The following is a 27,500-nucleotide window of genomic DNA, read 5'->3' as shown; positions in this document are numbered from 1 at the left end:
ATGGGGGGTTCTGTTCGTGGGGAATGGGGGGGGTTCTGTTCGTGGGGAATGGGGGAGGGGGGTTCTGTTTGTGGGGAATGGGGGGGTTCTGTTCGTGGGGAATGGGGGGGTTCTGTTCTTGGGGAATGGGGGGGTTCTGTTCGTGGGGAATGGGGGAGGGGGGTTCTGTTTGTGGGGAATGGGGGGTTCTGTTCGTGGGGAATGGGGGGGGGTTCTGTTCGTGGTGAATGGGGGAGGGGGGTTCTGTTTGTGGGGAATGGGGGGTTCTGTTCGTGGGGAATGGGGGGGGGTTCTGTTCTTGGGGAATATGGGGGGGGTTCTGTTCGTGGGGAATGGGGGGGGGGTTCTGTTCTTGGGGAATATGGGGGGGGGGTTCTGTTCGTGGGGAATGGGGGAGGGGGGTTCTGTTTGTGGGGAATGGGGGGGGTTCTGTTCGTGGGGAATGTGGGGGGGTTCTGTTCGTGGGGAATGGGGGGGTTCTGTTCTTGGGGAATGTGGGGGGGATCTGTTCGTGGGGAATGGGGGGGGTTCTGTTCGTGGTGAATGGGGGAGGGGGGTTCTGTTTTTGGGGAATGGGGGAGGGGGGTTCTGTTCGTGGGGAATGGGGGAGGGGGGTTCTGTTCGTGGGGAATGGGGGAGGGGGGTTCTGTTTGTGGGGAATGTGGGGGGGGGATCTGTTCGTGGGGAATAGGGGTTCTGTTCGTGGGGAATGGGGGAGGGGGGTTCTGTTCGTGGGGAATGGGGGAGGGGGGTTCTGTTCGTGGGGAATGGGGGAGGGGGGTTCTGTTTGTGGGGAATGGGGGGTTCTGTTTGTGGGGAATGGGGGTTCTGTTCGTGGGGAATGGGGGGGATTCTGTTCTTGGGGAATGTGGGGGGGGTTCTGTTCGTGGGGAATGGGGGGTTCTGTTCGTGGGGAATGGGGGGGGTTCTGTTCTTGGGGAATGTGGGGGGGTTCTGTTCGTGAGGAATGGTTCTTGGTAGTGTACTTCGGGGTCTTTAAGTTGTGGCTCTATGCAGAGTAAAAAAAAAATGTATAGAAACGTACATTTATACGCTTTTTATTCGTCATTGCTAGATCTGTTTATTTTTCACATTTACTTTATTTGATGCTTCATTTACATTTTACTTCTTACATATATTCACATTTCTTTTACATATACATTCGTCACCATAAATTCCCGTATTTTGCTTTCTTTTTCCAGCATATTCTCAAAGTCGAGACGGACAAAAAAACAGTCGCCTTCAACCATACTCAGAATGGGCAGTGGTACACCTCATCTTACTCTTTTGGGAAAATTCAACTCTCCGTTAAGGTATTACTATTATGACCAGGAAAAGAATCTATCTCTATGTCTGTGTTGGACAATATCTACAAATCTTTTCTTCTTTACTTTATTTTCTATAATGATTCTCTCTTTTTCCTGTGCATAGGGTAAAGTGGAAATCGCGGACTGCAACCTCCTGGCCCCTACAGTAGGTAAGTCGACGACACACCTCCCTACTCCTGCTCCTACTACTGCTGCCCCGACTCCTCCTCCTACTGCAGCTGCCCCAACTGTCCCTCCTGCTACCGCTGCCCCAACTGTCCCTCCTGCTACCGCTGCCCCAACTGTCCCTCCTGCTACCGCTGTCCCGCCGTCCCCTCCCCCCACCACCGTTCCTCCTCCCCCTCGCACTATCGCCTCACTCCCCGCCATCACTTCAGAACCCCCTTATCAGCCGCCCACAAGCAAAGATAAAGTCACAACGGCGGGTGTGGGCGGAGGCATAGCGGAACAGCCCGTGCACCAGCCACCCACGTCCACGCCGGACCTCGCTCTGCCACCTGCGCCCTCAAAGGAAGGTATTGTGAACTTCCCACACGCTCTCGAGATTCCGTAGAAAATGAGCGTGTTGGTAACTGAATATTTAAGTAGTCATAATAACTGTATTTAGTAAGGGAGACTAAACTTTTTTGAAGCGTGATCTTATGTTTTAATAACGTCTTCTCTTACGTTTTACCTGTAGACTGGAGTGTAACCAATGTACATACGACCAGGTAGCTCCATCTCCACTTGGCTTGTTGAACCCAAAGAGGAAAATGACTCTTTCTCAAGAGTATTCTGACGGCTGTTGAGGGTTTGGGATCTCTTCCCTGTTGATTTAAAATTTACTTCTGATAAATCATACTAATTATCATGTATCTAACTATATCTGATATCCCATGGCGTACTCTCTCTTTGGCTAAACATGATGAAGACTCCCTTTTTACCCTGTCAGTCTGTGCCATATTTCATGGTCAGTGTTTTTTCTGTGCATTTTCAGCAGTAACAAAGGTAGAAAAAATAATCGATAAGGAAACCAGAGAAAAAATATACATATATAATATTTGCAATGAATAAAGGCAAAGAAGCTTGGCTTGGCTAAGAGGTTACCAACTAGGGTTTTCATCTAGACTGTTTGGAGCTACCTGTGTTAAAGTACCTTGATTATAACCTTGTGTATAGTAGATTAAACTTAGCATTTCACTATTAGTTATAGGTGTAGCTAGTATTGACATTTGTCCTCGTACAGTATTATTATGCATGGTTCAGTTAGATTGTATGATAACCTAATGCGCAATACAGTAGTCTTTTGTTATATTGGTTTTAGTAGATAGTGTTATAAGCTGTAGACCTAAACCTTTCTATTGGTTTTACACTGATCATGCATGACTTACACATGATAGATTGTAGTCTAATGTGTAATGAATAATGTCTTTGAAATTATATGTATATATATTATTTAATTTCCAGTTGTGATATTTCGCTTTGAATAATTAAACATCATTTGGAGATGAATATAGTTGCAGAACACGGAAGTAAGTAATAGATCCTTTTCAGGAATGTACATTCTATATATATTTAACCATTTATTTAGGCAATGATCAATAAAATCAAAGTAAGAATAATTAATACAGAGGTGCGTGGATTGGTAATTAGTCACAGACAGATAGTGAGCTAAAGAGATAGTGATATTTATAGGCTAAATAGACAAAGACAAATAGCTGATTAGACAGCGATGCGGATAGGTAGATAAACAGAAGTAGATAAACAGGTAAACAGAGATGAATAGATAAACAAGACAGACAAATTTGGTAGTTGGAGATAGAGAGGTGAATAGCCAAAGAACAAGAGATGAATAAGTAAATTCTTATGGATTATCAGATGAAAAAGAACATAAATAATTTTGCTTTAGCTTGCATTGCAGATTAAAGCAATATAGCGTTCAGATTTCATCATATGAACTTAATTAAGAGGAATACAAAGTTGTCCGTGCAGTGCTGGGAGGTAATGTGATTGCAGACACATTAAACGAGGTACTTCCTGGCTGTCAGGCAGGTACTAGATAAGAGTCAACTTACTGCCAGTGTTTGCTGTTCCTGGAATAAGTGAAATGTCTACTCTGGCTGTCTATTGCTACGATTTTCACATCAACCTGTCTATCTCCTGTGCTTAGGGTCTATTTCCTTTTATTTTGGGCAATTGGCTTTGCATGTGTCGTATGCACGTATACCCTGTCGCAGGTTGCAGCTTCTAGTAGATTTGAATTTCAGTGTATGTTGGTATAATCTCTTTCTCTCACACTGAAAAACGTCATGCACGCAGACATGCATACACGCAACCTCCACTCATTTTATATTTGGTTCTCATTTCTCTCCTACTTTCTCGCTCATCTTGCTGTAAAGTCTTCTGAATGGCGCTGAAAGAGCTTTCCACTTCAGCTGGGTCATTCCTGTATTATGAATATTGTATAAAACATCCGCTGCTTCACTGTATTTTTTTTGGTGTTGGAGATTTTAAGGTCTTGTAATAATCTGCAAAATTTTCGGCCTTTGAGTAATTTTTTTTTAAGGGATACCACATCGGGATACACCAAGGTTAGTTATTGCCAAATACGTGTATTCTTACTAGTGAATTCGGTATTGCTTTCATTTTTAATTAAAAACAGGTTCATATTCTCTGGAAGTGAGCATGGGTATACAAAGTGGTCGATCGCGCCAGTCTATCAGTTTCCTTTCAGCGATAAAAGATCGAATCCCTCTTAGAAAGCGATTCCGAATAAACGCCTTTTTTTGACAGAGGAGTCGTGGGTGTGGTCGTTGGGCGGCGTGGGGGGCGTGCCGGTCGTGCCCCTGACCATCGTGGCGGTGGTCGTGCTGGCCGTGCTCATCACCCTGGGCGTGGTCTGGTGGCGGAGGAGGAGGAGCCAGAGCAAAAACGTGACGTCGAAGGAGGTGCAGCTCGACAGCATCCGACACACAGGATACGAGCCGATCGACACGAGGGAGGAGAAGGAAGGGGGCGCGGAGGGGCCGAGGGAGAACGAGGGCGTGGTCAGGGATCCCCAGCTTGACCAGATGGACGACTCTTATGGACCGCAAGTGAACCACGGGCGTCCTCTGACCTCGTTCAGCAACAGCGGCACATAGAACCATCACCACAGGGTGTGCCGAGTGAGATAGGTCTGTAGGGAAGCATCTGTGGAGGTTTGGAAAATCGTGCGTTTCTAATTTATTTCTGACTATCACGTCTTACTGCGGATCGGTCGTCTCTGCGCTAAGTTTCTGTATTTTTTTTTTCTTTTCAGCTTTTATTTCTCACTCGTATGAAACTTTTTGCCGATGACTCTCTAAGTTTTCCTTTTCCTTTTTTTTTTTTTTTGCCTTTTATGCATATTTAGTTCAGTATTCACGCCGAAAGGGCGGATCATAGAATATCATTATTTCTACCTCGCATTTTACATTTACGCATTTTTGGTTTAATTGTACCGTTTACAGAGGAAGATCTGAGTGATCTCAAGTAAGTCTTATGATGTTTCGTGTTTTTCTTTTATGTCACAATTTTAAGTGTAAGAAAGACATGCTTAAACCCGTTTGTTATGTATAATGATATATCGGTGCATGTATTAATATATAATGTAACATTAATATGGTAAATGCTATTCCATGGTATTAGTATAACATGGCACTGGAGACAACTATTTTCATTTCAGGAAGACATACCTTAGAGACATCTATATCGTCAGACTTATATTACATAGACTGGCATGCTTGAACACACACACACACACACACACACACACACACACACACACACACACACACACACACACACACACACACACACAAAATGTCTTTAATATTTTTTAGGGGAAATTTTAGGCCTTAAAGTCTTAAAAACGGAGCCTTTTCTGTCGCAGGTCTTAAAATGGTCTTAAAAAATGCTCAAGCCATATCTTTGTTCTCGTAAATTAGTACGTCTTAAAAAGTCTTAGAAAGGTATTAAATATCACCAGCATTATTCCTGCAAGAACCCTAAAGAAAGAAACACGAAGGTCTAGTAAATGTACCTCATTATTGTGTGAAGTTATGCATTCTTCGTTACAGCCTTTTAGAAAACTTAACGTAGCTTATTGTCCTTCTTTGTAAACCGCATGCTAATTATCAGTGATCTGCTGTACAAACTTTTATTTAAGTATGTCTGTATCATAGAAATACAGAAAGAATGATCTGCAGTACGTGTTTATTTGCAGTAATTGTAATATGTTCCTGTATGTTCAAAGTCTTATACTTCATGTATAATTTTTGAGACGGATAATAAAATAGATGAAAGGTTTAAATAGCAATGTTTATTAAGGTATTATCTAAAATTGTCGAATTTTAAAAGAAAAGTCTTATACTTCATTCATAGTTTTTTAGACATAGATAATCAAATATATGAAAGGTTTAACTAGCAATGTGTAATAGAGTATTATCTAAAATTGTGGAATTTTAAAAGAAAAGCTAAAAATGTCATGAAATGTAGATATAAGACAGAACGTATTTCCTTGTGTATTATTTTCTCTTTAAATGGTAAGTCGTATGTAATCTGTAATTATTTCTCTGTAATAAAATGATGTTTTCCTGTTTTGTTTATATTTCCTTTTCAGCGACAAAAATAAAACTTATTTATAGGAAATTTATGATTTATGTGATTCTCTCTCTCTTTCACTTTCTCTCTAGTTCTCTGTAGGAAATTTCACAGTATGATTTCTCTGATTCTCTCTCACTATCCCTTCTCCGCACCCCTTCACTCTCTCACTCTCTCTCTCCTTCATCACTCACACTCACTCACTCTCTCTCTCTTTTTATTCTTATTCACTCTCTCTCTCTCTCTCTCTCTCTCTCTCTCTCTCTCTCTCTCTCTCTCTCTCTCTCTCCCTCTCTGTCATTTTCTCTCAACCCCTTTAAGTGGCAGTGTTTCCCATTTTTCCTTATTTGGCGCTGGCTTGGTCGGGAGTGAGTCTCTACATATATTTACCATGATGCGCAGCCTTGGGGATGGGCTGATCAACGTTGAAACTGAGCAAACGTTTTGGAATGACGTTTCCTCACTGAAGTTCTAACATTACATATAATAATATGATTATATGTATTATTGTATTGTGGTCTAGCAATGAATATAATAAGAGTGTTTGATATGCACAAATTTAGAGGTAAAGGAGATAGTGTCTTGTTTATGAAACATGCCGTGGTTACTTTACTGAAGGGAAAACAACACGACAGGATGCCACAAGTTGAACACGTCAGTACTTGAGGGATTGTGTGACAGGAAGGAGTGAATAAACTCGGGTAGGACCGGACTTACTGTACAAACAGCTATGTGTATGCGTTTATTTGTGTGCATCTGCGTCCGCAAGTGTGTGTGTGTGTGTGTGTGTGTGTGTGTGTGTGTGTGTGTGTGTGTGTGTGTGTGTGTGTGTGTGTGTGTGTGTGTGTGTGTGTGTGTGTGTGTGTATGTGTCAATTAATACAAGAACAAGTATATAGAAATGCATATACAAACCCATTGTATAATATTCACTAGATTTAATAGTAATGACAACAACAGCAATAGTGAAATAGGTTTCATAGCCATGTCTGGGTCACTTACGGACTATCGATGTGAATGAGGGTTTATATATAAATGAAATGATAAGCATTTTCAATTTATTATTTTATTCATATTGGTTGAACTCAATTTCCGGTGTAAAAATATATATTACAGCTTCGTTATTACATGTTGCAAGACAAGGCATGCAAATTACATGTACATTACCATATGACACTTAAACTAAACCTATCTCATGACTTATCAGCCAGAAGAAAAAACTCCTATGGGAGAAATAAGATTCACAATAAACATATATATTTCTTCTAACTTCCGGGTTTAAATAATCGCATTCACAAAAGGAAATCAAACATGACAAGAAGCATATAAAAAATTCATTCACTCCACCGCCCCCCCTTCCCCTCCCCCCAAAAAATTACAAAATGCCTTAAAACAAACATACAAGTATTGATCCTACCAAGAGCATTATTGATAAGAATGAGAATGATACGGTTGTGATTAAAATAATAGAAAATGGTAGTAGTGGTAGTAGTAACGATAGTGATAATAATAATAATGATAAGAATAACGATAAAGATAACTATAATGATAATAATAATAGTAGTAGTAGTGGAAGTAGAGGTAGTAATAGTAGCAGTAGTAGTAGTAGTAGTAGTAATAATAATAATAATAATAATAATAATAATAATAATAATGATAATAATAATAATAATAAATCAATTAATAAATTATCTAAGCAATATAAAATGAAAATCACCAGTCTGGGTTCTCCGAGGGAACTCTCGCACCCTTTCGTCTACTACGGGAGGCAGCCACGCATGCAATGACCGCAATCACGACGACGAGAGCTGCAATGGCAATGGCGATGATCATCCAGGTTGCAAGCCCTTCTGCCGTCGGCTCTGCCGTCGGCTCGTTCGGTATGAAGACGGTGGCCACGTTCGAGAAGGAGCTGTGGATGACGGGGAGGTTGTTGGAGACGTGGGTTTTGGCGTCAAGGTGTTTCGTGGGAAGTGATTCGGTGTTGTGAAAGGAAAGTGAGAGGGAAAGGGAAAATTATATTGTATATTTGTATTATATGACTGAATGTTTGAATATTTTAGACGTGGGTTTTGAAGGTGAGGTTTTGTGGGAAGTGATTCGGTGTTGTGAAAGGAAAGTGAGAGGGAAAGGGAATATTATATAGTTGTATATTTGTATGTATGTATATGATTGAATGTTTGAATATTTTAGATGGGGTTTTGGCGTGAAGGTGAGGTTTCGTGGGAAATTATTCGGTGTTGTGAGGGGAAAGTGAGCTAGAAAGGGAAAAATGTATAATGGTATATTTGTTTGTATGTAGGTTAGGTTAGGTTAGACCAAATTTCGTTTTCTCACATAAACTTGATCGTAAATCAGTTTAATCCAGGATAGGTTACATTAGCTGATTGAATGTTTGAATGTTTTCGTATTTTTAGTTGTTTTAGACGTGGGTTTTGGCGTGAAGGTGTTTCGTTGGAAATTGTTCGGTGTTGTGAATGGAAAGTGAGACAGAATGGGAAAATTATATAGTGGCATATTTGTATGTATATGTTTGATTGTTTGAATTGTATGCGCGTATGTATGTATGCGTGTATGTATGTATGTATGTATGTATGTATGTACTTACGTACGTACGTATGTATGCATGTGTGTATGCTTGTATGTAAATATACACGTACCTACGCACGTATGCCTGTATTTATTCACACAAACACGCCTTACGACTGGCACGCGACCTTACCTCAGCTTCCCCACATCGTCTGCCGCCCGTAGCACCAGGTAGTAGAGCTTCCCAACCTCAAAATCTTCTAAGTACAGCGTAACGTTCACCGTCTCACCGGCGTTGATGAACAGCTCTGGCTTTTGCTTTGAATCCTCGAAGGTCAGAAGCGTCGTGTTCTCGGCATCGAGGTCAACGATGTCGCTGTCGTTGCTGCTGAAGCGAATCTCGTAGGCGGACACTGCTCGAGAAGGACGCTTAGCTTAGCACGGGTTGCGGATTGTGAAAGTGGGTTTCCTGTCTATGTATGTTTTTTTTAAAATCCAATTTGTACTTTTTTCCATCTAACGTACTTTTTTTTTCATCTAACTTGTACTTTTTTCCATCTAACTTGTACTTTTTTCCATCTAACTTGTACTTTTTTCCAACTTTGTACTTTTTCCTATCTAACATACTTTTTTTCCCCATCTAACTTGTACTTTTTCCCATCCAACTTGTACTTTTTTCCATCTAACTTGTATTTTTCCCATCCAAGATGCAATAGAATAATAAAGAAGGATAAATCAATGAAATGAAAGATAAAACAATGAAATTCGATAAAGGTCATGCTCTCTCACCTATTCCGTAATCAAGGTCATCGCCAGTAGCCGTCCAGGTGAGGGTCAGGTTGGCTTGGTAGACCCCGCCCACCTGCAGGTCCGTGACACGAGAGGGCGGCAGAACATCTCCAGTTTCCGGGATTTTAGTCACCTGGAATAAACGTTCTTGTTCATGTACGTCTTGAAGATCAGTGTGGAAAAAAGATCAACAATATTTATAAAAATTAGAAAGTTTTTTATTTATTTTATTATTATTATTATTATATTTTTTGTGAAATCGTACGTGAAACTGTTAGCTTTCGATCCAAAAAATCGGCTTCGTATGTTTCCACTCTACTGCTATAGATATGGAAGAAGTAGTCAATGGCAGATATTAAACCTAAAAAAAAAAAAAAAAAAAAAAAAAAAAAAAAAAAAAATCAATACCACGGGAATCATTCAATTCCAATGAAATTCCCACCTGGATGGATCCGGCTGCCACGTAGCGGCTGAACTCCCCGGCAGACTCCGCTGTCTCCGCGTTGAAGGGGACTTTGGAACCGCAGCAGTACGTCTGCATCTCTGCGGTCAGGATACTTCAAGTTAGGAATATTCTAAGACGTTAGAACTGTTTAAGTGTTTGTTTTCGGATGTAAGAGCATGAGACATCTATTATGTATGAGGTATGTGATGTTTTTAAATTTCAGAGCATCTTTTACACTCAATTACTCTTAATCCACTCTCACAGAGAGAGGGAGAGGGAGGAAGAGGAGAGGAGAGAGGGGGAGGGAGGAGGAGAGAGGGAGAGGGAGGAAGAGGAGAGGAGAGAGGTGTGTAATGAAATGAACATATCTATCATGAGGCAAATTCAGTCAAATCATCTTAGTGAGGAATTTGTTACTATGATCGAGAATGAAACCCCTGTTTTATTGCCAATCAGACTTCATGTTCATTTCACCAGCTGTTGCATTTCTGTTGAGAATCACCCCTCCATCTTTTCCAAGGAGGGCCAGTGCCACTCAGTGCCGAAGCGAGCGACGCACTCACCAAGGGGCTTTGCCGGGACAGATCTAGCGTGACGTCGTTGAGGTGCTCGGTTGACTGTGAACCCGCTGTTGATGAAGGCGCTGCCGTTGTTCCATGCCTGGGGAGGAAAAAAAAAAGATACTTTAACCCTTTATCGCTTTTGTGTTCTGTGGCTTCACACCAACGCTTGATAATCTCAATAGGCTCCCATCAGTGCTCCTCCTCTTTTCAGGGTCAGTTATCATTAGTTATGAAAAATTTTAATCGTGCCAGTAGCTCCGCGAGTAGGCCCCTTACCTGAGCCCTGACAATATATCTGCCAGTGAAAGGGTACTGCGTAAGATAGCGGGAGTAAGTGCCGTCGCCAGCCTGGGAGTCGGCGCCCTGTCCATTGTCCAGGAGGTCCAGCTCGATCGCCTCGTCTGGAGTGCTCGTGTGGCTGATGTACGCCCTGTGGGGAGAGAAGCCGGCCTGTGGTGTAACTTGTCTTAGGTATCACTTGCATAGCACAGTGTGTACGAGTAATTAGACTCGATGGCAGCAGAAACAGGAATCTTGCGAACAGAGATATTACAGGTGTGGAATTCATGTCGAACAAATTGCATCAGGAACAACGAAGGGAAGAACAAGAAAACACGCGAATATGCTGAAGGCCTTTTCGCTTTTACTTCGTCAGGGCATTCGTGTTTTCTTGTTCTTCTCTTCGTTGTTCCTGTTGCAAAGAGATATTACTGCACTCTATATTGTTATAAAGTGCAATAACAGGAACATTATTTACACATATACTTAACGGGTTACAGTGCCTGACTGTCCTTACCTGACTGTTGCACCAACAACAGGGTTGCTGCCCTGTTTCACCTCTGCATATACAATGACTGGAGAAACAGTTGCATCGACACCACTTGGTCCGGAACTTGCCTGTGGAAGCAATCAGTTGTTTATCAGCTCAAGAGTTAGAACCTCGAGTGTATAAGCAGATGCAAGCAGAAATATACTTGAGGATCTATTGCTTCTTAGAACTTACCCAAGCACGAGTGATGATAGGGAGGCTGTCTGGGTTCCTTGCCTTGGCCGTAATGTCTACTTGGATGTAATAGTTCTCGTCGCCTGACAGATCGGCTATCCACGTCCATATTCCGGCCTTTGGGAGGACAAGGAATGACATTACTCGGATGTCTTGGTCAAGATCAAGCAAAGAGAGAAATTAGTCACAACTTATAACATGACCTACGACTGAAATGGGAAAATACCCCTTTCGTCGTAATGATTAAGATAAGCTGATCATCGCAGGGTCCATGGCTTACCTCAGCTAAGGGCACTTTTATGGTCCAACTCTCGATAAGAGAGTCAAAGGTCGCCGTTCCTACAAGGGTTCCATCAGGCCTTATCAGGTATGGGGCAGACACGGTGTGCTTCACGGCGCTTGTCCTCAGTTGGAAGAGCATGTCGCGCCCCACCGAGGCATCGACAGGGAATTCCATCCTTAATTGCTTCTCTGTTCCGGCGTAAGGATACTCGTGTATCTGTAAAAAATGTACAAGGTAATGCTAGGATGTCTGAATCAAATATCAAACGGGCATTGTACACACACACACACACACACACACACACACACACACACACACACACACACACACACACACACACACACACACACACACACACACACACACACACACACACTCACACTCACACTCACACTCACACTCACACTCACACACACACACACACACACACACACACATATTTATATATATGTAGAGAGAGAGAGAGAAAGAGAGAGAGCGAAAGAGAGAGCGAGAGCGAGAGAGAGAGAGAGCGAGAGCGAGAGAGATCCAGCTGATAAATACAGTGGAAAAAAGGAGCCAATCTGGTAATAAATTTCCACTGTTACACACCTTGACTCTGGTATCAGCCAACGTGTCTCCGGGCTGGTACGTGAGCGCTCCGAGGAAGGCATCGAGGAGTTGGCTTCCGCTGTCTGAGTCAAATACTGTGTATGTTTTCCCATCTGTCTGCTGGGCAATGCTCTCCAGTTGCTGATCTGCTGTTTCACTGTGGGACAAGGAACAAGCAGTTAAATAATGAGACATGACATCTTGGGGGCAAAAAAGGTATATTCAATTTAGTTTAGCGAGATTTACAAAGGAAGATAGATAGATAGAGATAGATAGATAGATAAATAGCTAGATACATGGATAGATAAATAGACATAGATTGATAGATATACAGTATAATGCATAACGATCAAAGTGTTGCCACCAACCCGAAAGCGATGGTAACAACTCGGATGCCAGATGCCACCAACTGGGCCTGAATGTCGCGAATGTAAGGATATGTGTTTTCTTCTCCATCAGTAATGAGCAAAATCACTGCGTTCTTTTCTCCATTCAGCATCTGTAAATGAACACAATATATATTTTTCGATGAGACATGGTTCTCCTTAGGTTAATTCTACCACAATGAAGTGCAAACGTTAAAATAGTATGAATATCTCCATGAAAATAACATAAAAACACCCAGATATTTCACGACATTCTGACCTATCAACGTATGACTAGACAGATAATTATAATTTTTCATCTCACATAGCTGGTTTCTAAAAATATTTTCACTCAAAGGTTGCTGTGGTATGATCAATGCATAGTGTATCTGTCATTAGTGAATTCTAATTCTGCTCAGACCAGAGTCCCAATAGCAGAAAGGGGCTCATTAAGCCACCAGTTCTTTATATCTTTTCAGGATCAGCTATTATTAGACAAACAAAACTATGGAAAGTGTCGCAGCATCAGAAAAAGTCACGCACATCGTTCATGGCGCGGGACAGTCCTGCTCCTATGCTGGTGGCCTTCCTCAATTTGGTGTCTATAATGTCGGCGAGCATCTTCCGTGACTCTTCGCCTTCTATCATGGTGAGAGGAGCTTCTACATTTGCAGTCCCTCTGCAATGGATGAAAGTCAAGGTGACGTGAAATGTAAAAATACTTATACACATGATTGGTATATTTCGTTTTTTGACGTATGCCTGTTATTATCTGAAAAAAAGAATATGAAAAAAGTAAGAGAGCTTCTCCAAAACTCTCTTGGGAACTGACCCGAACTTGATGATGCCCACGGAGCTGCCGTCAGCCACCTCGTGAAGGATCCAGCGCCTAGCCGTCGTCTGGAGCTTCTTAATCCTGTCGTAGTCCCTCATGCTGTAGGAGTAGTCGAGGACCAGAGCGAATTTAGCCGCCTCCTGACGCAGCACGGTGAATTTGGTCGGCGAAGAGGTCGAGGTTGGTGGGTTGCTGAGGGTCAAGAATGCATGTTTAGATATTGTATACTTTTTCTTTTCTTTTTTCCTCTAAATATATCAATGCTTTACTTAAGAATATTTGATTTTCATTTACAGTGGCACGTGAAAAAAAAATTAATCCTCACTTGTTGCCTTTGAAATCGGAATGTGTCTCTATGACCGCCCAGACGGAGCGGTGGTCACATTTGTTGTTTTGCTTGGTCGGTGCCCGCAGGTTGTGGCGCTTCGATTCGCCGCAGAACTCCTCGACCTTTGGTGAAAAAAGAGTACCGGTGGTTTCAAACTAAGCCACTGTCATCGCCTCGTGGCTAATCCACATAAATTTAAATCACAATCCACTGGTAACTTTCCACGCCTAATCTTGCATAAAAAAAACGACCCCGCTAAATTTACAAGAGGAAAGACAAGCCCCTTTCCTTCGGTTGAGGTGATTCCCAAAGACACCCTAATCCGAAAGCCTTACGTTTGCGATGTAGTAGAGGGACATCAGCGAAGAGACGGCGACTTGGTCTTCGTCAGGAATGAAGCGGCAGTTCTTGTCTGGAAGATCGTCGACGTACGAGCACTCAGACCCCGTGATGTCTCTGTGGTTGGATGTACACAGTGCGATATTATAGACAACGATGGGGAGGGGGGGTATTATCAGAGTATGATATCGTTTGAAAAACGTAGGGTATGTGAAAAAAACGTTAATTTCTGAAAAAAAAGAATATGAACAACAAATATGTGAAAACATATGCTATGCAAAAAAAGTTATTATCTGAAAACATATCTGAAAAAAGTAAGATATAAAAATCCACTTCCTTTCGCGATGTATGACGACAAAATAACATCATCTTTACCTAAGCTTTCCCGAAAGTACTTCGTTGGCACAGTAATTTGGATGGACTATGGTTTCGACATTGCCTTCAACTATATTTTGGGTCGCATAGAAGAGTGGATACATCTCATCATTCGGATATCCAAACTCGTCGAACACACCCCAACGTAACTTCGCCCACTCGTGAACCAAAGTCTTGCCTGTTGAATAACCACGATTTAAAATGTCTCATCTGAAGAACATTCCACAATTCGAATGCCAAACTAAAACGAACAGAAAACAACCAAAATAACCGTTAGCTTCCCCCCCCTAATATTCAGACCCCAATACCATACCAAAACGGAATCGCGTATTTCGAGTCAGACACTTACTTCTCGGTCCCCAGACGTCTGCCTCCTTGTCATTGACCAGGTATTCGGGAGTGAGGTGCATGTACAGCCCAGGGTCGCCACAACCTCCCGGCTGCTCTGTGTAGGGCTGGTTGCCGTACACCCCCTTGGGCGCGTCTACTCTGATGTCGCTCTCCTGCGTGGGCGTGGGAGAACGTGGCGGTTTAGAAATCACGTGTTTTAAGAGCGAGCGAAAGAATGGTCATGTTAGTTGGTTAATTTTGATGTAATTTGAGGTTTTGATATACACGTGTGTTTGTTTCTCTCTCTCTCTGTCTCTCCCTCTCTCTCTCACGGTCTCTCTCCCTCTCTCTCTCCCTCTCTCTGTGCGCGCGCGTTTGCGTGTGCGTGTATCGTGTGTATGTGTGTGCGTGTGTGTGCACGCACGCGTGTGTCAAAAGCCAGTCTGCATGAATAAAGGAGCACTCCGAATGTCTTACGTCGAAGTTCTCGTTGAGGGCGACTGCGTCATAGGGCGTCTTCGTCCAGGACTTCGGCAGGAGGATTTTGACGTCCCTGAAGAAGGCCCTCTTCTGAGTAGCCTTGAACAGCACCTCAGAGGCATCGCTGATCGTCTTCTGCGGGAGAGACCATCAAAGCAATGATTACTTGTGTTGTTTTTGATGTGAAAAATTCCCCTCTTTGCAAACATAACATCGTTTACTTTCTCTCTCTCTCTCTCTTAATCTATCTATATATCTATATTTTTATATATATACACACCTACACAGACACACATATATGTGTGTGTGGGTATACACACACACACACACACACACACACATATGTATATATATACATATAATATATATATGTATATATATATATATATACATACATATATATGCATATATATATATATATATATATATATATATATATATATATTATATATATGCATACATACATACAATTATATATATACATATATATATACACATTTATATGCATATATATATATACATATATATATATATACATACATATATATGCATATATATATATATATATATATATATATATATATATATATTATATATATGCATACATACATACAATTATATATATATATATATATATATATATATATATATATATATATAGATAGATAGATAGATAGATAGATAGATAGATAGATAGATATATAAATATATATATATATAAATAAATATATATATACATATATATATATATATATATATATTTATATATATACATATATGTATAATATATATATATACATATATATAATATATATATATATATATATATATATATATATATATATATATATATATATATATAATATAATATATATGCATACACACGCATACATATATTTATATATATATATTAATATAAATATATATACATAAATACACACGCACACATATATATAAAACATCTCTTCAGCGCACCTTGATCGAAGCGATGATATCCTCTGCGTAGGCCTCCTCCACCGAGGGCGAGATGGCCACCAGGACGCCCTCGTATCCATTGTCCTTCAGGCTGACGGTCGCCTCCGAGGCCGTCACCTCCCCCGTCGCCAGCAGGAGAGTGACTAACGCCGCCGCCACCAACTGCACCTGCGCTGCCATGACTCACCGGTGTGTCTGCACGTGAATCGGAATGGGGTTTACGGTTAGTGTGTGTCTTAAGTCTCCTCCGCTTTCTTGGTTTCTCTTGCTTTTGCTCTTTTTCTTGTTCTCTCTCTATTTCTCTTGCTCTCTTTCATTCTCGATTTCTCTTGCTCTCTCTCCGTATATGGACCATCATCAAACAGATAGATAAATAGACATATGGACAATATCAAACACACACACACACATCTAAATATATATATATATATATATATATACATATGCACACACACACACACACACACATATATACATACATATATGTATATATATATATATATATATATATATATATATATATATATATATGCACACACACATATGTATGTACATATTCATATATATATATATATATATATATATATATATATATATATATATATATATATATATATATATATATATATATATATATATACATATATCAGTTTATGTCCTCTCTTATTTTGTCAATTGATAGGCAATTTACCTCCATAATTGTGATATTGCACTATTTGTATATATGCTCTATATCATGTACTCAAAAATTTTGTATGATTTTGTTATCTGAATTATCTCGTATATCATATATGTATTCACTTAGTCAGTTATTTATTATGATATATGAATTATTAAGCATACTGAGCATCAAGTACTTGTATACAAATTTTTTATTCTCGTTTGTTTGAAAATGAGGAATTTTAGTGTTTGACTCTGTATTATGTTTGATATTTTTACTTTGGACTCAAATTCCAAATAAAGTTATCTCTAAATTTACTCAATTGTCAATACAGGATAATTACTGTAATCTCATTTAGTATTGAACTGTAATTAACAATAATGTTACTGATCGTTGATGTAACTGTGTATATATTTATGATGGTTTGTTATTTACAGTTAAGATCACACTGATGATGGGTGAAGTCGACCCGAAACGTTTGATTTCTACTTTGCATTATCAAACTGAAGAAGTTTATCGCTTATTTTGTCAACCTTGAATTTTTTTCTGGCAACGTTGGTGTTGAGATTTACATACGTGTGTTTGTTTGTTTGTTACAATACAAACACACATACATACACACACAAATATATACACACACATACATATATTCATGTATGTGTGTGTGTATGTATCAGAGCATGCATTCACACGGGTATCTCCAACATACGCCATGTGAAAATATGCACTCCTACATAACAACAACAGAAAGGCGAAGACACATCTCAGCGGAAAGGAAAAAATTTCCAAGTAAACAGGAAACTTTACGTAACATTTGGTGGTCAAATAATAATGATCTGAACCAGAGCCAGACAAAGGCCTGTTGTGACATGTGGGGCAGCAATTTCCGCCTGGAGAATTTGGTTCGTGCGCGAAGAACAGTAACTCAGGATGTTTTAATGCAGTAGGAAAAGTTGGATACTCGTTGAGGGCAAAAGCCGGAAATGATTATGAAACGTATAAACCATTCTATAACCTATAAATCATTAAACATTTATTTTGTTTTTGCTACCACTACAACTAGTAATCATACGACTGTTTCTACTAATTCTACTGTGGCTATTATAACAACTACTAATTATACTACCGTGTTTCTACTACTACACTGTTGCTGCCGCTACTATTGCTATTAATACAACTGTGCTACTGCTACTACTACTTGTATTACTACTGCTAATACTATTGCTAATTCTACAGTTTTTTTCTACTACAATGATTACTTCTATTACCGCTGATGTACTACAATTATTACTTCTATTACCGCTTATGCTACTATTACTACTTATTCTGCTACTGTGCTATTGCTATTACTACTACTGATAACCCTCTTATTGCTGCCATTGGCATTAGTACCGCTATGATGTTATCATTCGCAAGTATAACATTACTGATAAAAATAATTTTGAAAACATACTGATATTAATGATAGCAATGATAATCATGAAAAAAATGTGCCAATAGTAATGATAACAATGAAAATATTCTGTATATTATCTTTCACTAAAGAAAATAAATGATAAAATAGGTGCTGATATTTGTTACCTTAAAGAAGAGAGGAAGAATATCAAAGGTGATAACATGGGAGGGGGGGGGGATGCAAACGAATATATGACATAAATGGTAAACGATAAGAAAGACAGATACAGATGAGATGATAAAAGAAGATGTGAAAAGTCTATGTTTCGAGAGGTCTGATCCCCCGATCGCAAAATTCTAAATGAAAATCACAAACCTTATTCTACATCAAACGGTAAAACTTCATGCATAATGAGGATTGAAAAAAAAGATAATGTTGCTATCGCTCTCTCACACATTTTTACAAACACATGATTATGATTGTGCGTGAATGAGAAATTGCGTGTGAGAGAGTATGGCCATCAATTCACATTAGCTACCATGGCCACGCGCGACTTCACGGGCCTTCAGAAACACTCAGGACTGGCATGGACCTCTACAAGTCTATAGGGAACCCAATGGCTTGACTGAATCTCGAAGAAACCTCACATATGAATTACTTTCCCGGCATTCGTTGACCCCCATTTGACTCTTAGTTATTTTTCAACTTCTTTTTCAACTTGAGGTGTTTCTCGAAGCCCCCTTTCGACTCCTAGGCAAGAATACTTCTCCTTCGACCCATATAGACCTTGCTTCGACCATCCTATCGATCCCTGAGGTATACGAACCGGTCACAAACTCTTATCTCTCTCTCTTTTTCTCTCTCCCTCTCCCTCTCTGAGCCTATAATACGTACACTACGATCACTTGCAGTCACAAGCCGATTTCAGACTACTGTTTTTTGGTCACCAAAGCTATTAAAAAGTAACATCACCTGCAGCCAAACGCTATTGTCAAAACACAGCTTAAAGCACAGTAAACTATTTTTCGTTTACCTGTTGCCAACGCTCTGGCGCCTCTGTCCACTTCACTTGGAAACACCTACATATCTCGACAATTAAGAAAAATGCCATATGTCCTTTGTGTGAATATTTCGGATCTGGGAGAAAACAGTTCGCATTAGGTATGGATGGCGTGTCCATATACCCATAACGGGTTTTAGGTAGATGATTACGTCAAACCAGTTGCTTGTACTAATAAAGGTTTTAAACGGGTTTGATGTTAATAACAGTTTTGTCCTTGTGTGGTAAACTGGGCTCTGTGGCAGGGCGGAGTAGATGCCGAACCCCCTTTTACAACCTGATCACTGATTAGATAACACAAGTGGTTTGCATACGCCACGACTCTACGTAACACGTCCAAAGAAGGGACAAAATCAGCCAGAGAATACGGGAAAATGTGATTACCCTAACCGCTGAATTACACACACACACACACACACACACACACACACACACACACACACACACACACACACACATATATATATATATATATATATATATATATATATATATATATATATATATATATATATATATATGGAAGGGGAAGGGGTAGCAATATTAGCATGAAAAGGCTTTATTACAAAGGAGTTAGTCCCATAGTGGAACAAGGCAATTGAGGTAGAAACAAACGGGGTAAACCTCATAATAACTACAGTATACATGCCACTTCATACATCAGTGTGGTAACAAGAAAATTACCAAAAACTAATTCGAGACATGGGGATTTTAAAAACAAAATTGACTTGGAAACTTTCGATCCCAAAGTGCAACCATATTCGTGGAATGCTAAATAAATAGAGTCATAAATGAGTATTGCCTTTTCCGTAATGTAAGAGATCATACCAAGGAAAGAGGGCTAGATAGACCGTCTATGCTTTACCTAATATTCGCAAAGCATAAAGATATTATTAAGGATATCGAATACTGTCCTCCTTTAGCGACGATATAGTGATTAAACTAAAATACTGTCTACTGCAGGGAAAAAACACCGTTAGTAAGGAAAAAAGAGAAACTTAATTATAACAGAAGTGATTATAGAAGCCTTACGGATTTATCTGATGGCATAAACTGGGAAACACTTCTGGGCGATGAGAACCTTGATGTTCAATATTTAAAAAAAATGTGTTGAAGTGATGGAAAAACACGAAATGATATTAAATAAGCAATTTGGTTTTAGAGAACGAAGGTCTGTTTACGTCTGTTTTTATGACAGAGTATCCACTACAGAAATTAGAATTTATTACATTGGAAAATAGAAGGAAAACGGTTATGCGGTTCAAGTATATTACTGGAAGAGTGAAATTAGACAAAGATGACTTTATAACTTTGGACACAAGCAGGACGAGAGGGCACAAAAAAGTTGAAAGTAAAAAGAGGCAATAAAGATGTCAAAAAATTAGTTTCCAAAACAAAAATATTGAAGCATGAAACAGGCTTCCAAAAAACGTAGTGTGTGCCAAAAATGTGTCAGTTAAAACATTTAAATATAGCAGACGGGACCACCTGAGCTTAGCTCTTCTCCCGTATTGAAACAACTAGGTAAAACACACACACATAAATATATACACATAAACACATAAATATATGTATATCTATATGTATATAGATGTACATACACACATAAATATATGTATATATTTATATTTATATGCACACACACACACACACACACACACACACACACACACACACACACACACACACACACACACACACACACACACACACACACACACACATACATACATACATTCATACATACATACACACACACATATGATATATATATATATATATATATATATATATATATATATATGTATATATATATACACACTACATTTTTGACACCATAGGATCTGGTAAACTTTTCCATGATCAAGTGAACTCCTTGCTCCCGCACTCCACCCACAACTTGCTTCTTGTTGCTCTTGCACTTGTATTCAACAACGAACAAAATCCAATACGTACTTTGGCTTTGTCCGTCTTACTCGATTGATCCCATAAAACTAACGGTAAGGCGTGATCTTTCCTCTCTTTATATCAGCTGCTCGACCGGATATGATAGTGACGTCACACAATCACACAACAAAATCCGAGAATTTTTATCTTCGCCGCCATATCCCACGCCGGAAGAGGTGCCGATCTGACGCATTGAAGACTTTTTTTTCTTTTTTTTTCCCTCGATTCTTTATCCTTTCGTTCCGGTATCCCTTATATATCCCTTATATAGTCACGGTGAACGCTGTGTGTGCAGTACCTTTAGTATATGATGTCTGTAATGAATTTCAAAGGGATAATTCCGGGAAACGTGGCCGACGATGTAAACTCATTTCTAACCGACCACGACGTACCCGCGAGAGGTGTACGTGCAGATTCATACGAACTGTACAGGGGGAAATACGCACATGCTCCCACGGACGCACATATGTGTACACACCTGTTTATTTATCTATCTGCCTACTTATCTGTTTATTCATTCGTTCAGCTATCTATCTATATGTCTAGTTACCTGTTTATCTATCTAGCTACCTGTCTATCTATCTAAATATCAATCTATACCTGTCTATCTTTCTACCTAGCTACCTGTCTATCTTTCTATCTAGTTACCTGTCTATCTTTATATCTAGCTACATACCTATCTATATATCTCTTCACCTATCTGTCTTTATGTGTGTGTCTTTGTGTGGTGTGTGAATGCGTGACCGGATGCTTATATTGAAGTAAATAGACATGACAAATGTAGATACAGAATCTCCTTTTCTACCTCCCTACCTATCTACATCTCCATTTCATTTCACCGGAAATTTCAGCTTTTCAACACAGACACGATAAGCTTGACCATAAAAATATTAAACGGAATTATCAGCGATATCATATATGCTATCCGGTGAGATACGGCACCTGCATTAAGCAAGAAAAATGAATGAAGGTGTAAATAGCTTATGCAAGAGCATGAGTCCGCTGAGTCACGTGGCCAAACATAATTCATTCAGCAGTGAGACATTACTCACTACGACAGAAATGGTGAACTTGTCATCTGAAAACAAAGGCAACAACAAAACAGCATAAAAAGTGTATTAAGGGAAAAGTGAAAGAAAAGGAATGCCATCTTTAAAGTGTATATTTTGGCAAAAGCGACGTTTTTTATTCATTTATTTATTAGTATTATTTTTTGTGCACGCAGCCCACATTGAAGAACAGACCATCAAACGAGCCATAGCTTGAAGGGTATAGTAGTCACCTATGAAGTGTAATCACACAGTTAATAAAGGAGAGAGAGAGAGAGAGAAAAGAGAGAGAGGTAGACACACACAGATAGGTAGATATCCACATGCATAGATAAACAAATAAAGAGAGAAATGGATGGACAGATAGATAGATAGATAAAGAGCCCAGTCACAGGGATTTCAAACTGTAGTCCAGGGTCTATTATAAACGGAGGTCCATAAGTGTGTATTCAACTCCCTAGCCGGGGTTCTGGGGGGCGAAACTCCCACTGCAAATACTATGCATTATTTGAAATTTCTGATTTCACTTTGGATACTCTCTAGTACGGGGGAAATGTAATAAAAAGAATCACATTGTACTGAGACAGAATTGTATAGATTCATATAAACTCCCTATAAGACCTTACTTAGCGTGAAAAAATAACAGCTCACCTCTGTATTAGAAACGGAAAATCCCAGATTCTAATGGAAACGGTAACAGTATGGTAACTATCTGACAGCTAACCAATAGTCCACGATATACCAGCAGCTACCATGCCTATTCTTTCTTATCTTTACTACAGCTCATGCGCGATATTCCTTCTAACAAATACGTTTTTTTTTTCTCTAATTACCAAAAACAATGAAAATTCTTTACTGTGCTTACCTCGATCTGAAATTTTAAGAACATGGTACCTGTCTTCGTTAGGGTACCAAGTGTTAGAACATCATAGAGGGACGCAGAATTACATCTAACTACTCCCAAAAGTTATTTTAGTTTTTGACGTAAAAGTTGTTGGTTAACAGATGTAGGTTACAGTTCAGATGTCATGGTTATAGTTTATATTGTTTTCAGATCTATTATGGTTGACTTGTAGTATTAGTTTTTAGGTCTGATGGTTATAAATGTTTAAATTTTTAGTTTCGGTGTTATTAATTATAGTTGTAGTTTTTACTTATGGTTATAAATCATAGTTTTATTTTCCGATGTTAAAGTTATAAAACCAAGTTAAAGTTTTTAATTCCGATATTGTAGTTATGGATTATATTTTTGCTTCCGAGTTATTATAGTAAGATACGGATTCAAGTTACAATTGTAGTATTTACTCCTGATGTTTTTTTTTTAATTATTATTATGGATTACAGTTGATACAACCTTTATATCCTATTTTGATGCCGTAGACTGAAACCAGTTGGAACATACACAGTAAATCTGAAACATTGTCCCCTATGCAATTACATTCATTGCCACGGTGACTGCAGGTGTAGTATACAGAGGCCAAAAGATGAGAAGAAATTAGGAGAAAAATCAACTTTGATGATTGTAAAACCGTAACTTTGAAATTATTTTTCATCTTTATTTAACCTATTACTATCAGCATTATCATCACTATTATTGCTATCATATCGTTAATATCATCATCATTATCATCATATTAATATCATCGTATTTACTACTACCACTTATTTTATCATTATGATGATGATGATGATGATGATGATGATGATGATGATGATGATAATAATAACATTTTCAAATTGCACACTCATAGTCTTATTTTCCATATATCATTAAATAGGCTCAGTTTAATTGCCATAAATAATGAACATCGCACATTATAACAAGAAACTAATCAGTCCGCATCATAACTCTACGCTAGTCTTTTGCAACCAAAACAAATAAATCCACTGAACTTCCCGTATCTTCAAAATGCTTAAACTTCTGTCAATATATTTAAAGGATATCCGCCATCCATACCTAATGCGAACTGTTTTCTCCCAGATCCGAAATATGCACACAATATATATATATATATATATATATATATATATATATATATATTTATTTATTTATTATTTCTTTTTATTACATATATATATATATATGTAATATATATATATATATATATATATATATATATATATATATATATATATGTAATATATATTACATATATATATATATATATATATAATATATATATGTATATATATATGTATATATATATATATATATATATATATATATATATATACATATACATATACATATACATATATAAATATATATATATATATATATATATATATATATATATATATATATATATATATATATATACATTTATATATATATTTTTATATATACATATATATATATATATATATGTATGTATGTATATATAATATATATATACATATATATATATATATATATATATATATATATATATATATATATAATCTATATATATATATATATATTCTATATATAATCTATATATATATACATATATATATATATATATACATATATATATATATATATATATATATATATATATATATATATATATATATATATATATACTTGAACTGCAAGTTTTTCATATATACATATTTGTTCTCTAACTTTTCATATATAGGTATTTGTGCCGTGAGATCTTGATATATACAAACAGGAAGTCCTATCTGGGACGAGTTTGTTAACCCTTTCCTAAAACACCTAATGTCGCATCCTGCCTTTTTTTTTTCCTTCCTTATATGATCACCTAGATGTCTGACGGTCTAACCACGTAGGCACGTATCAGGCTCCGAATACTCCACCTCGGCACGTATCACGCATAGAACGCTTCACCTGGGCACGTATCACGCACAGAATAATCCACCTAGGCACGTATCACGCATAGAACACTTCACCTGGGCATGTATCACGCACAGAATACTCCACCTCGGCACGTATCACGCATAGAACACTTCATCTGGGCATGTATCACGCATAGAACGCTTCACCTGGGCACGTATCACGCATAGAACGCTTCACCTGGGCATGTATCACGCATAGAATACTTCACCTGGGCACGTATTACGCATAGAACACTTCATCTGGGCACGTATCACGCATAGAACGCTTCACCTGGGCACGTATCACGCATAGAACGCTTCACCTGGGCATGTAGCACGGTTAAGCCACTTCACCAAGGCATGCATTGTCTGCTCTTCTCGTCAGATGGCTACGGGTGTAAATATATTCCTTGTTATGAAATAAGTTGTGACTAAAATAATATGAACGTAATCATTCCAATATTATCATCATTTGTTCACTGAATCAGTTACAAACATTGAAACATGAAAATATTAAACACGTATGCAATATTGGTGTTCGCGTTCAACCAGACCCTTAGAAGACATTGAAACATAGATTCTTTTTCATTATGAAATGACTTCAGCTATTGCACATTATACTTTGTTATAGTGAATTTAGTTCACGTATACAATAATAATGCGCTGTGACTCTCCCTTATGACCCTGGAACCGGATACTGAAACCCGTTAATTAAGGCGCCGTATCTAATTAAGATGCCTTAGCTTACGGCCGAGCAAGGGATCCGCCATACTGGTACTAGTTAAGGCGCCGCAGACTAAGGTCGGAGGAGAGCAGCCTTAGCGAGTTACGGCGAACCATGAATTACATTTTTGTCTTAGAACAATTAATAAAACATTACAATTCGTGTTTTACTGAATTATAGTGTTAGGTGTACATGAACCGATCGTGGACTACTAAATAAAGCAACGTGTAATGTTCCAATATAACTGTGATTTGCTTTTCACGTTAGGTTAGGTGTTATATCTGTAAACAGTGCGGTCTTCGCCTCGGATGTAGATGATAGAGGATTATGATAAACAGAGACTTTTCTTATACTTTATTTTGTTGATAGCAAGATAATCATGGAAAGATGAAGAAAACGAAAAATGCCGATATCTCACAGGCTCAAATTTTGTCCAAAATTAAAGTATCATGGCTCATTTTGTAGAAAAAAATTACGTTATTCGAGATTTTTTTTCATTTCTTTCTTGTGCTTCTTGTAAAATTGACAAACGTAATTTTTTTCTCACTTTTTTGATTTTCGTGAAGTAGCCTACTTCAAAAAATCACAGAAAAGGAAGTCGAAATTCAAAAAAATATCTCGAACAAGTTGTAGCTATAGAACAGTTCTGTACAAAAATCAAATAAAATTGAATGTTTTATCGTTTTTGAAGACGTGAGGATTTCCACCCCTCGCTGCATAAAGATTTTTTTTTTTTTTTTTTTTTTTACAATAATTTAAAAACTGTCCGGGTGATTTTGAAAGTTATCCACTGAAGTGATTAAGACTCCATTAATCAGCAGACTTGGATGCTGAGGCAACTGCGTTCGAGACCGACTCACAATCATTTCCTTAGACTTAGTAGGATTTAATTTCATGCCCCACCGAGAGCACCACGACTGAATCACCATCAGGTCTACAGTCAGACTCAGCTACCATTTGCCTAGTTGCCGGAGAAGGAATATCAGCATAGAGAGAAGGATCATCAGCATATACTAACATTTTGTTAGTAATGCCAGTAGTATTGCCATATTTAAAATAGCATTATACATAACACGAATGATATCTAATGTGGATATTTTAAAAAAGGTCAGTAAATAATATATTTTTTCTGATTATTCATGTTTATTGTTAACAAGACATGGCAATGCTTGCAGGTATATGGCCAATTGCTCTATACATAAAGCATATATATGTATGTCGTATATACTATAGTCCGTTCCACTGACTTTGGCACTAAGTTGGTCAGAAAGGGCCAAAACTAACGAAAAAGATAATAATAATGATAAAGTAAATAAATAATAAAAATAACAATAAATGAATGATAACTGCGAATTGTTATCAAAATCTAACGACTATTTTTCTTGATCAATTTTTTTTCCATCTCGAAGCCTCCAGTACCTGTGGAACTGACTACAGAAGACTGAAAATTTCTGCAGCCCACCCTGCATACAAGCCAAAAATCACATTTAATAATAATAATAATAAAAAAACAAAAATAAAACAATACCTCGGACAAGAATCAGAAAAAAAAACATACACTTCTATGACCATTTTGACCTTTCGCTCTCACAAATGGAAGACCGCATGACCGCACCGCCGTGCACACGTGTCATGCGGTCTGCCAAACGTTCCATGAGGTCTGTCACTTCATATCTCGTTT

At 38.3% G+C, this 27,500-nt stretch overlaps 3 protein-coding genes across 8 annotated transcripts in view; 1 reads left to right on the top strand and 2 right to left on the bottom strand.

Moving 5' to 3' along the window:
• Window positions 1-5,924, top strand: part of LOC113818540 (uncharacterized) — a 12,564-nt gene extending 6,640 nt beyond the window's left edge. For both annotated transcript variants that reach the window (XM_070133181.1, XM_070133180.1), the window contains exons 7-9: window positions 1,203-1,313; window positions 1,432-1,477; window positions 4,101-5,924. In XM_070133181.1, the coding sequence (XP_069989282.1) occupies window positions 1,203-1,313; window positions 1,432-1,477; window positions 4,101-4,450 (507 nt within the window). In that variant the 3' untranslated portion in view covers window positions 4,451-5,924. The remainder of the gene's footprint in view (window positions 1-1,202; window positions 1,314-1,431; window positions 1,478-4,100) is intronic.
• Window positions 5,925-6,979: 1,055 nt separating this feature from the next.
• The window catches only part of LOC113818539 (calcium-activated chloride channel regulator 4A), a 92,894-nt gene continuing 72,373 nt past the window's right edge, over window positions 6,980-27,500 (bottom strand). Inside the window, exons 1-20 of one of the 5 annotated variants that reach the window (XM_027370725.2) lie at window positions 21,233-21,360; window positions 16,160-16,354; window positions 15,182-15,319; window positions 14,724-14,877; window positions 14,375-14,552; window positions 13,996-14,116; window positions 13,658-13,782; window positions 13,330-13,524; window positions 13,041-13,176; window positions 12,501-12,631; window positions 12,133-12,289; window positions 11,539-11,757; window positions 11,259-11,375; window positions 11,052-11,152; window positions 10,532-10,685; window positions 10,256-10,352; window positions 9,690-9,790; window positions 9,248-9,380; window positions 8,652-8,871; window positions 6,980-7,841 (exon numbers count right to left, since the gene is read on the bottom strand). In XM_027370725.2, coding sequence (XP_027226526.2) covers window positions 7,643-7,841; window positions 8,652-8,871; window positions 9,248-9,380; window positions 9,690-9,790; window positions 10,256-10,352; window positions 10,532-10,685; window positions 11,052-11,152; window positions 11,259-11,375; window positions 11,539-11,757; window positions 12,133-12,289; window positions 12,501-12,631; window positions 13,041-13,176; window positions 13,330-13,524; window positions 13,658-13,782; window positions 13,996-14,116; window positions 14,375-14,552; window positions 14,724-14,877; window positions 15,182-15,319; window positions 16,160-16,339 — 2,856 coding nt within the window. In that variant the 5' untranslated portion in view covers window positions 16,340-16,354; window positions 21,233-21,360 and the 3' untranslated portion in view covers window positions 6,980-7,642. Of the gene's footprint in view, window positions 7,842-8,651; window positions 8,872-9,247; window positions 9,381-9,689; window positions 9,791-10,255; window positions 10,353-10,531; window positions 10,686-11,051; window positions 11,153-11,258; window positions 11,376-11,538; window positions 11,758-12,132; window positions 12,290-12,500; window positions 12,632-13,040; window positions 13,177-13,329; window positions 13,525-13,657; window positions 13,783-13,995; window positions 14,117-14,374; window positions 14,553-14,723; window positions 14,878-15,181; window positions 15,320-16,159; window positions 16,355-19,110; window positions 19,500-21,232; window positions 21,361-27,500 lie in introns of those variants that run through there. The other 4 variants (XM_070133179.1, XM_027370726.2, XM_027370728.2 and 1 more) reach the window with 4 other exon arrangements.
• The window catches only part of LOC113818538 (calcium-activated chloride channel regulator 4A), a 21,069-nt gene continuing 20,511 nt past the window's right edge, over window positions 26,943-27,500 (bottom strand). The window contains exon 20 of the mRNA XM_027370724.2: window positions 26,943-27,500. This exon is cut by the window's right edge and continues 102 nt beyond it. Coding sequence (XP_027226525.2) covers window position 27,500 — 1 coding nt within the window. The 3' untranslated portion in view covers window positions 26,943-27,499.

The sequence above is a fragment of the Penaeus vannamei genome, chromosome 18 (genome assembly GCF_042767895.1).
Source record: "Penaeus vannamei isolate JL-2024 chromosome 18, ASM4276789v1, whole genome shotgun sequence".
NCBI lineage: Eukaryota > Metazoa > Arthropoda > Malacostraca > Decapoda > Penaeidae > Penaeus > Penaeus vannamei.
Note: the sequence above shows the minus strand (reverse complement) of the source record. Positions and strands in the feature narration are given on the sequence as shown.